The sequence below is a fragment of the Peromyscus eremicus genome, chromosome 1, assembly GCF_949786415.1.
Source record: "Peromyscus eremicus chromosome 1, PerEre_H2_v1, whole genome shotgun sequence".
NCBI classification, from domain to species: Eukaryota; Metazoa; Chordata; class Mammalia; order Rodentia; family Cricetidae; genus Peromyscus; species Peromyscus eremicus.
The window spans coordinates 142,719,031-142,731,491 of NC_081416.1; the positions used below are offsets into that span (position 1 = coordinate 142,719,031).

The following is a 12,461-nucleotide window of genomic DNA, read 5'->3' on the forward strand; positions in this document are numbered from 1 at the left end:
TAAATTTTAAGGCACTTTAAACCAGGAGTAGTAGCACTACAATCCCAGCACTCGGGAGGCTAAAGCAGGAGGCTGAGGCCAGTTTGGGCTATACAGAAAGACCCTGTCTCAACAACACCCCCCCCCAAAAAAAAAAACCCTCACCCCTCAACCAAAAAATCATGTTAAGTACTTTTTATGGACAATGATTTTTCAGAACTTCCTGGTATCAAACAGCATTATTTTCATCACAATAAAAAACTCTCCAGGGGCTCCAAGTCCCAGCCCTCCCTGAGAGTCAGTCTACTGACAGTTAATGGTTTCTAGGAGCAGAGGGTGTCACTTTCTTCAACAGGATAGCCACTGACACCTGGTAAACTGCCCCATGATCCAGTAAATCACCCTAATTAAATTCAGTGGGTCACACAAATTCAAAGACATGAAAGTACAGAGGCATTTGTAGAAAAGAAACAGGTTTCAGCAGGAAAGGGAGTATAAGAGAGGGTAATGGGGAATATGTGGCTAAAATTCATTATACAAAACAAAAGAAAAACCTCCCCCAGAAGATGACCTGTGTGGGCAGTGTCAATCCCTCCTGAGTCTTCATGTTGCTGGTGCTGTGCAGCATCACTTTAGATGCCGACCCCAGGGCAGAGGTACCACAAAGCCAATCTGACTCAGTGCTGGCATCCTGAATTCACTTAGAGATTTATCAAATCTTTACCCCAAGAGTCTAGTTTTGGTGGAAAAACAATTCTATCCCAACATTTGGGGAATTTTCCCCTCAGGAGATCACACTGTACTAACTGCAAGCTCTGGTGCCCCAAAACTATGGATAATGGAGGAGCCCCAGATGTCAGTCCATACTGCACACTGGTCTCAGGGTGTTTGTGTGTGTGTGTGTGTGTGTGTGTGTGTGTGTGTGTGTGTGTGTGTGTGTTTTCTTTTGCAATCTGTCAGTTTTTCTTTTAAACATAGTGAACATTTTAAAAGACAAAATTAAGGACATACAAACAAGTAGCAAACAGGTATTACTGAAAATCTGCAGGGAAAAAAAGACAGTAAGGAGCAGCATGTCCACTGCAGGACCCTTGGCTCCAAGCAGTCAGGGCCTCATTGGTACCTCCAGCCCTGGACACCCTAGGGAGACTCCTGGCTCCAAGGAGCCTGTATGTCTGTCTGAGACAGGAACCTGACCCAAGAATGTACAGCTCTCCTTGTCTTGCAAACTTTAGCATGCACGTCATCCAAGGTGGGGAAATAAAAGCGTTTTTATGGGGCTAATTCAACAGCCCATTTATTTGTGCAACTAGATGACCAACTTAGAGCTAGCACTAGATACTGTGATGATCATCACTAGAGACACCAGTTCTACCAATGTGGTCACATGTGCTGTCCAACAAAGGACAAGAGTTTCATCTCTTAATTCAAAATGCCCCCAAGTACAATTCAGAAAAAAATTCTTGTCATGTAATCAACATCAGGATAAAAATCATGTGTTAATACAAAGGTTGAGTAACAAAGAATTTGTTCTTCATAGCTCTCTGTTTCCCATCTAAGAGGCGAGGCTAATTTCATTTGCGTATTAAATGTCAAATGCCATGCACTATCATAATAACTAACTGGGATTCCTCTGTATTTCTAATCAAAATTTTCAAAGTATAAGTTTATGTGTACTTAGAAGCAGTGTTAATTCAGAAATGGCCTGCTTTTCCCTTCTTTTTCCTGAGACATTAGCAATACTGGTTTATTAAACTGGAAAACTCAAAGAGTTGGGCTGTTACAAGGCTCAAAGGAATATGAACTGTTGGCATGTAAAAAACCACCAGTTACAAGAATGACCCAGCTTTGCCTGTAACAAAAATACAAAGGCCACACAGAAGAGGGGGCATTATCACCTTGTGGGGACACATGGCTGCTCCTTACTTTACCTTTTTAAATTTCTCTTTGCCTGTGCTTTGGTGTTATGACAGGTAAATACTTGCTATTTTCACATAAATAAAAACACCCCCCACCACCACTCCTAAAGCCTCTTGCATCCCAGAGCACTACATTCAAGAAGCCTGTTCCTTAAGCCTAGGAGTGCTGTCTTCCCCCAAGACCACAGGGACACCTCTTGCACCATGGAAGCATCACCTGTACAACTGTCAGAGCAGGGGAGGGAGCTACCTGGATGCGGTTCAGCTCCACCACAGGCCCATGCTGGCGATCTCGCACCATAGTTGCTTGCACTACTTTTCGGAAAGCTGCTTCCTAAAACGTGAAAAACAGACAGTTTAGAGTCTGAAACAGAAATCAGCACGCCGAGAAACTACATCACTATTTTATAGCCTCTATTTCTGAAAGTCGGACTTCTTTAAGAAGATACAATGCTGTCCTTTTCAGGGTGTGGGATAGAGCCAAGGAGCCTAGAGATCCATGTAGAGAACTGGAGTTTGTAAGAATGACTGACCATTGAGGAAAGAAGCAACTCTCTCAGGAAGAGCAGACCAGAGGGCTGGAGCCCTGCAAATACCTGCTCCAACACAGGTCTATTAGACTGAGGCTTCCCTGCCAAACTCAAGTGCAATCGCAGCAGCAGGGTCTTTTAACTGCATCACAAAGCAGCTGTAAGTCAAGGAACTCATGGGTCCAGCCAGACCAGGGGTGGGGAACATACTGTAAGCATACACTGAACGAAACCAGAGTGAAGATGGCCAGGACAGTGTGGCTATCACACTAAGGATTTGGGCATCACCCATGAAAGGACACTTGAGGGGCATTCAAAGGAAACAGTGGGTCTCAGGCTTCTTTGCTAAGGGGACAACAGTGTCCTTTTTCAGAGCTGGGGAGGGAAAGAGCTGTAGAACCACAGGGCCTCCAGTAGATCCTAAGCCCTTCTCTCAGATTAGACTCTTAGGAATTCCAACCCAGGACAGCAGAAGTAGGGACATTAAGCAACTCCAAGCACTAAAGGTAAGAGGAGATTTGGCTTTAGTGGTAGAAAGCCATCCACCATGCCTCATGCACAGCCTCACCTCATCTGCCTTCCTGCTTGCCCCACTCACACCTGTGGCTAAGTTCCTCCCCCAAGAGAGCATTTTCCTGCTCTGAATCCTTGGTTGCCCAGCTCTCCTCTAGTGATACTGTTAGAATTGTCTGGTGTGTTTTTTAAGAAAAGGTCTTGCAACTCCTGCTATGAAGCTTACACTAGCCCTGAATTCATTATGTAACCTAGGATGGTCTCAAATTCACAATTCTCCTGCCTCCACCCCCCAAGTCCTGGGATTACCATGTATTTATCAACACACCCAACGCCTCACTGGTAATCTGAGTCAGAGGCAAAAAGACTTCTACCTTTGCACTGTCTCCTATAACACCCATCCAGAGCCATCTAGCAGAGGCTGCCCAGCTGCTGGGGTCCCTGCAGACACCCACTGTATGCTGCCCTCTACTGTTACTGCCTCATTGTAGGAACCCCAACACCACTGTCCATGTTGTCCCATGTTCAACTTAGTGGGAGCCCACCCCAGAGGTTCTTGCAACCTGTGGGAGGTGCACTCCAACTCCCTCATGCAGGGTGCAGCCTGCCTCTTATGTTCTTCTGCTTCTGTCCCTTTGCTGCCCACTGTCCTCTCCTCTTTGAAAGATAAAGTAAAAATGACAGACTCAGCTTTGCTATTCTGTCGTTATTGGACTTTAACTATTGGAAAAACAGTTGAAATTAAGTTTCTTCCTACACCTATCAGCAGAGAGAGTATCTTCCCTTAAACACCATCTTTATTGCTCAGCATTGGGCACAATGGACATAAAATGCACAGAGCCCTCCTGCTCAATACAACAAAACATCTCAATTTTATTTTATCAGTAAGAATAGACTACACTCCTTGATAACAACACATGTCAAAGAATCAGAGCCCTTTAGGGTGGATCAGTCTTTAACTCACCTTCTGTGCTCCTTTCCTGACACCAAGCTCCCATGCCTGCTATGCACTGAGTCTCCTCTAAGATCGTATCAAGCTGCGCACCAGAAACTCAATAGCTTACTCTTTTACTTCTCAGCCTGACATTCCCTCTAGGAAGCTCTTATTAATAAAAATGTCAATGGGTCAAAATCCATCCCATGACCTCTAGATGCCAGCATTCCTGATTTTGTCTACTCCCTGTCCCTGTCAAATCAGTCGGCAAGAAATCTCCACCTACACAACCTTGGAGCTTCTCTCCAAGCTCCCAGCCCTCTGCTGGACATACAGAGGAGAAGAAATTACCTGAGAATTTCCCCTCCTGTGTCAGTGGAATTGATCACAAACTTTCAAGGTCAGACAAGCAGAGAAAACCACAAGCACAAGGCTTAGCTTCATGGCTGGGTTTTTTTTTTTTTTTTTTAATATATAAACATGTTCTAAGTATTAGAATTGGATGGCATGTAGGAGACACTCAAAGATCATTTGTTGAATGAAATAAAGTCTTTATCTATAGTCCCAGAATAAAAATTTTTGTTGAATGAAAGTTTACGGAAGGTAACAGTGCTCCTGTCCCACAGACTGCTACAAAGTACCTTTCCCTGAGATATTAAGATCCCTCGCAGAGTGTCAAACCCAACTGAAGGCCCGAGTCCAGTTTCATCAAGAGAGCCCTCTAGATCAAACATGGGGATACAGGGACAGAAGAGCTCTGAGATGTGATGCAGCAGTAGCAGTCGGTTCCTTAGGGCAATGATGGGGATCTCCTGCAAATGGTTGTACTCCATGGGTACCTGCAACATCAAAGTTTCACTAAGTCCACTAAGTGGCAAAAGCACGGAAAGCCAAAATACAGCCTTACGATTTCTGAAATTAGTCTGAAAACTCCCATGTTTTCTCTAGTTGGTTTGATTACTTGAGACAAATAATGTAAACATGGAAGAATGTTAGAAGTATTAGTTTACAGAAATAGATTTACCAAGAAACATGGGCCACATATACTATCAGTTATTCTATGTAGTTTATTGGCTGGTATCAATATTAAGGCCCTTTTTCTCTATCCCTTTTTGTTCTCCTGTGGAGTGAACCCAGGGCCTCGTGCATGCCAAGCAAGTGGGCATTCTAACATTGTGTTATGCTCCCAGCCCAATATTACAGTTATTAATGCCACTGCTTTGTGGCATTATGAACTGAACTGTTATCAGTGCAACACCTCTATAAACACGTAATTCAAGAAGGAGTCGTATGTTGTTGGACCTGCACGACGGCTAACTGTAACAGTGTCCTCCTATTCTGGCACACCTACCCAGATAACACTGACCTGTGCAGGGAGCTTGCCGGCACTGGCTGGCTTGCTGGTTGACCAGGCGAGGGTGTGTGCAGAACCACAGGCCACACGGTTGACCTTCTTACCCTGAAGGGCAGCTACCAATCGAGGTCTCTGAATAGCATTTGTTGTTCCATCCCCTAGCTGCCCCTCATCATTGTCACCCCATGTGTAAACTTCACCTAAGGGAAGTAAATGTAAAGAACTTAGACAGAGGAGCAGTGAATGCACAACCCCAACATCTTCCCATCACACTGGTAGCACTTACTGCCCTTCTGTTTTGTTAGTGTTCACCTCTCTAAGCATTAGCTTCTCAATGTCACACACACTAATCGCACTACTATCCAGAAGTAAGCACACTTCCCAGGACTCCCTATAGCACCTCTTGGCCAATATACCTTCTCTAGTCTGGTCTAGTTCATTAGTTCACTGGACCAGGTATGCAATAGCAGCATTTCTCCATCAGATCAAGTAACATAAAACTTAAGGAAATAGTCGTAAAAACCTAAACAGCTCCTGAATGCTAAACAAAGGAAGAAAAGTCAGTTTTTAAGATGAACAAAATCCATGTGTTCAAAGGAACCCTTTCCTAGTTATTCATAACCTAGGCATAAGCTTCATCATTCACAACACTGACTATACTTTTAGGGTCCATGCTGGACCCAAACAGTGAAGTACTATCCACCTACCATCCTCTGTGCAGCATACACAGTGCAGGGAACCAGTGGCGATGGCAATGACTTTCTTTCCCTGCAGCCCCTGGACCTGCCGAGGTCTCCGAACGTGGTCATCAGATCCATGGCCCAGCCGATGATAATCACCTTTGCCCCTGCATAAAAAGAGAGCATGGAACTTACTGAGCTATGGTCATTTGCATTCCACCCTGCCACCATCATGGTGTAAGCTCTACACCAGCATCCGAATCACAGCCTGGCAGAGAAGTCAACAAGAAGGGACTTAAAATAGTTCCAATGGTTTTAGGGGCTGGAGAGATGGCTCAGCTATCAAGTGAACTTGCTGTTCTTCCAGAAGACCTACGTTTAATTCTTAACACCAACATGGTAGCTCACTGTCATCTCTAACTTCAGAACCAAAAAAAATATGATGCCCTCTTCTGGCCTCTGTGGGCACTAGGCACACATGCAGTACACAAGACATACATGCAGGTAAAATACCCAAACAAAATTAAGGTTTTTTAAACTATGGTTTCAGTGGGATTGCACAAACAGAATCTGACATACCATGTATAAACAGCTCCAGATTTGGTAAGAGCCACAGAAAACTGAGATCCACATTCCACTTTAACTACTCCAAGGCCAGTGAGAGAATCAATCTAGAAAGAGAAAAAATTCAATCAGACAGGCTCCATCAAGGTTAGTGCTGACTGCTACAATCACAGTGAGACTTAACTAAATCTATTAAGAACTCTTAAAATCTGTACTTGTGTAATATATATATATATTTGGTTTTTAGAGACAGAGTTTTTCTGTGTGTAGCTCCGGCTTTCCTGAACTCTGTAGACCAGGCTGGCCTTGAACTCACAGAGATCTGCCTCCAAAGTGTGTTTTTAAAAGTGTGTGCCACCACCAACCAGTGACCATGTAGAATATTTAATATAATATTAAAATTAACATCTAACACAACCAAAGTAATTTCAGGAAGGAAGCAGAAACATGTGACGTTGTCACAGTAAGGCCTAGGATATGTCACCAGGTGAAGTCTAAAGTCTTCTCTAAGACTGACATAAAGGTACCAGTCTCCAGGAAGCTCTGTGCTTGTCCTCATCTGTGCCAGCACTGTCAGACTCCGAGACCCACAAGGAAGCAACCCCAGACAGCAGGGGAGAGATGGCCAGGAACACTGGGCTCCTGTCCATCCACCCAGGTCAGCATCATGAACATGTTCCCAGTTAGCAACCCTGTGACCTGTTTTGACCCCATATACATCCGGTGTCTAACCTCTCCATCCTGTGTCAGAAATCCTGTCGGGCCTCAGTTCACTGGTCATCACTTCTCCTTACCCCACAAACTTTGCTCCTTGTGATCTCCGTGTATGTCTTCCTACTTATTTTCCTATATTTCATTTTAAAATTAACTAAAACTTCATTCTCTTAATTAGTCTCTCTGGATCTCCTGCCCTGTCAGTGCCACCAGTAATAGACTCCTCTAGATTTTCCCATGTCCAACATCCTATGCTCAAATGCAGAATGCCTTCCTTAGTTAGTGAAATCAAAAAAGGCAACCCACTTTCTTTCATAAAAGTAGAAATCCTGAGCAACCTACAATGAGGTTACAGTATATATGTGTACTGGAAACGGGAAAGGGCTACAGACGAGGGAAATGGGGGCCACCATGGGATATACATTCAGCATCTCAGTGTGAGTGAGGGAAAGGATTTTTTCTTCTAGACAGTCTCATTCTATAACACAAGTTAAGTTGTGAATTTACAACTGGAATACTGCAATTACAGCCTATATACTGCTATGCCTCACCGTGAATTTTCATTTTTAAAATTTAAACTGACTTAGACTGAAAAAGTCATCCTGAAATCAATAGCACTTGTACTGAAAAGCACAACTCCAAAACAAAAAAAAGCTATGTGGTTGGACCCAGCAGGACCTCCTTTGAATAAGGGCCTCTCCTATAGAAGCACCTGGTCAGATTCCATCCCGGGGTGTCTGTGTCCCTGAGCCTCTCTGTTCACATCTGTGCTCAGCAAGGAGGGACACTGAGCACACCCAAGTCCCAACTATACTATACCACCACATTTACATACCGCAGGGCACAGAGTAAGTGATCTAACACACTGATCACCTAACACATGGGTCCCTTCAATCTCTACACCCACCCACCGAAGACACCATATCAGTCTGACAGCATTAAGAAATTGCCTAGTCATTCACTCCCTAAAAACAAACAAATAAACAAAAAACGACACAATGGTCCCTAACTTAGGCCTACGGAGTTGGCAGCACAAGGCCTCTTCTCTTTGCTTCTAGAGATCCATCAGATCCACTAGAAGCAAGTTCTTGTCTCTGTCCTACATTAGATGATATGGCCCCTATTTACCACTGTAAACTGAGAGTGGAAGCAGTGTCAGCGCCATACCTCAAACCCATCCACAAACTAAGTAAAACCACAGGCTACTTGGAACCCTGCTGTACTACATGCCTTTCCCAAGCAGACACAAATAGCACTTAAGGTATCCAAAGGTCCTGGCCCCGTCACTCACTTTTTACTCCTGTGTACTTCCTGCAATGAACAGAATGCTCCTGAGAAGCACACTAAAGGGAAAGCGATTAGAGACCTGGGTTGCACACACAGGAAATACCTTCATGGGCACTTTGCAACCATCACTGCCTCCTCTGCCAAGCTTGCCATAGTCTCCGTCTCCCCAGGACCAGACAGTATCGTCATCAGTGAGGCACAGTGTCTGGGCATCACCGCTGCCACAGGCAATGTCTATGACACGGTGGCCCTGTAGCGCTTCCACCTTTAGGAAAAAAGAATGCAGGACTCAACTGACAGTACACAACGGAAATCACTGGGGAAAAAAGGAGGGCTTTATAATAGTATTGCCACTTTATGAATGTTAGATTTCACAAAGAAAAATCTTAGTAATTCTTTAAGATAGAAATGCACTCCTCTATTTGAACAATATAAATCTGAACTGTAGAAAGTAGGCATCAGGGTCCCAGTGAACCAACCATGCACCACCATGAGCACTGCTCATTCACTACTTAGTAAGGAATGTATGTGTACCAAGACAGTTTATTCCTGTAAACAAGAAAACACAAACCACTGGCCCTAAAATAAAAAGAACACAGCACCAAAGACAAACTGCCCCCAACCCACTTCAACACTATGACATGAGCAGACACTCGAGCCTGGACCTGGGCCTTTAAACCCAGTACCTTCTCACCAGTTTTGGCTTTAACTGGTCCTCACTGTCACTGTGCCCCAGGCGGCCATATCGGCCTTTGCCCCATGTGTAGAGGTCCCCAGCTGCTGTGACACAGGCACTATGGGCTCCACCGGCAGCAACATCAACCACTTCAATTCCTCTTAGGGACTCAATGACACGAGGGCGGTCACACGGGCTGCGAGAAATAAAGACGACTGAAATATATTCTTATTCTTACATATTTTAAAATTTAAACTCTTAAAATTTGAACAAAAAAATTTCAACATTTCTGGTTGCTACTTATTTATTCAATGTGTGCCTCTAAATATCCCTTCTCAGCCAAGTGATTATTATATCAATAAAGAAGAACCATTTAGACCTAAAATCAAAATTTCAAGATTTTCTATCTTCCTTTACAGAGTAGCTGAATGCCAGGAATAGGGCTTTCGCAGCTTTAAGCCAGGCTCATGATGTGGTTTTGTGTTTTTACAAGGCCTATGAGCCAGAGATTGCTCTTTGTGTGTAGGTAGTGGTAGGTGTGGGGGCGGGAGAGTTACCTGGCCCTTACACGGTCTGCTCAACATGCTATATGACTACTGTGTTCTTTTTATATTGACTCACTTTCTTGTGCTGACCCAATCTAAGAATTCTGGCATAAATGCCACTTGATCATACAGTATTGTTCTTTTTTTTTTTATACTGTTGGATTTGGTTTCTTAAACTATTAAGAATTTTTCCTATGTATGTAGATGTAAGATATTGATTTATATTTTCCTAATAATGTCTGAGTATGGTTTTAATAAAGGTAAAGCTATCTTTTAAAAAAATGAGTTAAAGACTGTAGCTTGGTGGTTGAGAATTTGCCCAGCATCCTAAAGGCCCCAAAACAAACAAACAAACAAACAAACAAAAAGACAGGTTTAGTGATGCACATCTATAATACCAGGAGGTTAGGCAAGAACCTAACCTATCACAGATTTGAGGCCAGCCTGGGTTATTTTAAATAGCAAAATCCTGTCTCCAAAAAGAAAAAGGAAAGAACAGTAACAAAAACTAAAATAAAATAAAAAATAAAAAAATCAAGAATTCTCCTTTTTCTCCAATGTCCTCAAAAAGTAGGTTACATTCTATCAGAAATCACTGGTCATTTGGTTTGGGAGATATTTGGTTACAGAAATGTATCTTTAGAAAATTAATATTTTGAGTCTGTGCGTTGTGAGATTTTTTTGTTTGAAGTTTGTCCAAATCTTTAAAAAGTCAGGTTTGTTGCCATAAAGCTATTCATTAAACTGAGGTTTCTGCTCTGTTTAAGATGATCTTCAATGGCCTAGATTCACTATGTAGACCACAGACAGGCCTGGAATTAATCTGTGACCACTACCCTGCCTCTACACCCAAGTATCTTGACTACAGGAAAGCATAATCACACTTGGTAGCTGCTCTAGGTTTTCTGTTTGCTTTTTGCTATGGTGGTTGTTTTGTTTGTTTTGATTTTAAAGATCTCGTGTATTTTGGTGGTCCCAGGGACTGAGCTCAGGCCCTGGGATAAGCTAAGAAGGTGGGCAAATGCTTTAACCACTAAGCTACATCCCTGGCCTTTGTGATCTCTAAATACTTGCAAACTATATATGAAACCCCTTCAGCAGCAGTTGGGCGGTGGTGGCACACGCCTTTACTTCCAGCACTTGGGAGGCAGAGCCAGGTGGATCTCTGTGAGTTCCAGGCCAGCCTAGTCTATAGAGCTAGTACCAGAGCTACATAGAGAAACCCTGTCTTGAAAAACCAGAGAGACAGACACAGAGAGAGAGAGAGAGAGAGAGAGAGAGAGAGAGAGAGAGAGAGAGAGAGAGAGAAGAGAGAGAGAGAGAGAGAGATAACTGCTTCATCTCTTAAATTCTTCTGACCTGAAATCTTTCTCTCTCTTTTTTTTTTTTTTGGGGGGGGGAACAGGGTTTCTCTGTGTAGTTTTGGTGCCTGTCCTGGATCTCGCTCTGTAGACCAGGCTGGCATCAAACTCATAGAGATCTGCCTATCTCTGCCTCCCAGAGTGCTGGGATTAATGGTGTGCACCACCACCACCCAGCCTGAAATCTCTTTTTACCATCAGTCTTGATAGAAGTTTTCCTGGTTGTATTTTCCCCCAAGAACCGGCTTTCCTACTCTCTCCTGGCTTTCTATGCTAAGGATTCTGACAACCTCTTTTCTGCTCACTTTGAGTTGCATTTGTCCTTCTTCCTATAGGAATTCCTATAGTATAGTGTATTACATCATAGTTTTGTACCATTTTTATTATTGTCTTAAGTGCCACTTCACATTATAAGTTTCCTTCTAAGCTTTTGCTGGATCTCACATATCTGGGTAAGTCAATTTTACTTTCATTCTGTTTAAAATTATTTTTGTTTTTTCATTCATTCTCTGATCCATCAGTTATTTTGGTGTTTTAATTGCTTTTATTCCTCTTGGCTAAGGCTGAATACAGAAATGTTTTATTTGCTTTCCAAGCATTAGGGGATAATTTCCAAAGATCCACAATTGATTTCCAGTTTAATTTCCATGTAGACAAGAGAATAAACATTGTATAAACATAAATCTTTTTGCCATACAAAATCTGCTATTTTGTGGTCCAGTAAATAGTCTATACTGGTTGGTGTTCCGTGCACATATTAAAAGATCAGAATTTTGTTTGGCACAATTTTCTAAAAATGTTAATTAGATCAAGTTGGTTGGCAGCTAGCCAACTTTTTTATCCATTTCATATTTTTAATCTTCTCATTTTTACCAATTATGAAAGGGTATTGAAAACCATGACCATAGGGGTTTGTCTAATTTATCCTTGCAGTTCTAACAAATCTTTTAATTATTTTTTTTTGTCTCCAAGTACGCCTGTGCACAACATGAGTGCAATGCCCTCAGAGGCCACAAGTGGGTGCTGGAGTTACAGATGGTTGTGAGTCACTAGGTTGTTGCTGGGGATCAAATGTGGGTCCTCTGGAAGAACAGTTGGTGCTCTTAACTACTGAGTCATTGCTCTGGCATATTTTTACTTTCATCAATTTGCAGTGTCTATTAGGTGTCTAATATTAATATGTACTGTTTTCTTGATGACCTGACCACTTTATCATGAAGAAACAATTTAATCCATGCCAATATTCTTTGCTGTGAAAATGTATTTTGCATGATATTAATGTAAATACTATGGGTTTGTTTGCTTTTCATTAGTATTAGCATGGTATACATTTCTCCATCATTTTGACTTTATTTTTAGTGTGTGCAATGCACATGAACATGTGTGGGTGTGGCGACCAAAGGAC

The 12,461-nt window shown here is 42.6% G+C and overlaps 1 protein-coding gene across 1 annotated transcript in view; it reads right to left on the reverse strand.

Annotated features, from left to right (window-relative positions):
- Herc2 (HECT and RLD domain containing E3 ubiquitin protein ligase 2) overlaps positions 1 to 12,461 on the reverse strand; it is a 168,642-nt gene that overhangs the window by 6,993 nt on the left and 149,188 nt on the right. Inside the window, exons 80-86 of the mRNA XM_059273697.1 lie at positions 9,169 to 9,346; positions 8,578 to 8,739; positions 6,489 to 6,580; positions 5,937 to 6,076; positions 5,242 to 5,429; positions 4,517 to 4,714; positions 2,149 to 2,232 (exon numbers count right to left, since the gene is read on the reverse strand). Of these exons, the coding sequence (XP_059129680.1) occupies positions 2,149 to 2,232; positions 4,517 to 4,714; positions 5,242 to 5,429; positions 5,937 to 6,076; positions 6,489 to 6,580; positions 8,578 to 8,739; positions 9,169 to 9,346 (1,042 nt within the window). The remainder of the gene's footprint in view (positions 1 to 2,148; positions 2,233 to 4,516; positions 4,715 to 5,241; positions 5,430 to 5,936; positions 6,077 to 6,488; positions 6,581 to 8,577; positions 8,740 to 9,168; positions 9,347 to 12,461) is intronic.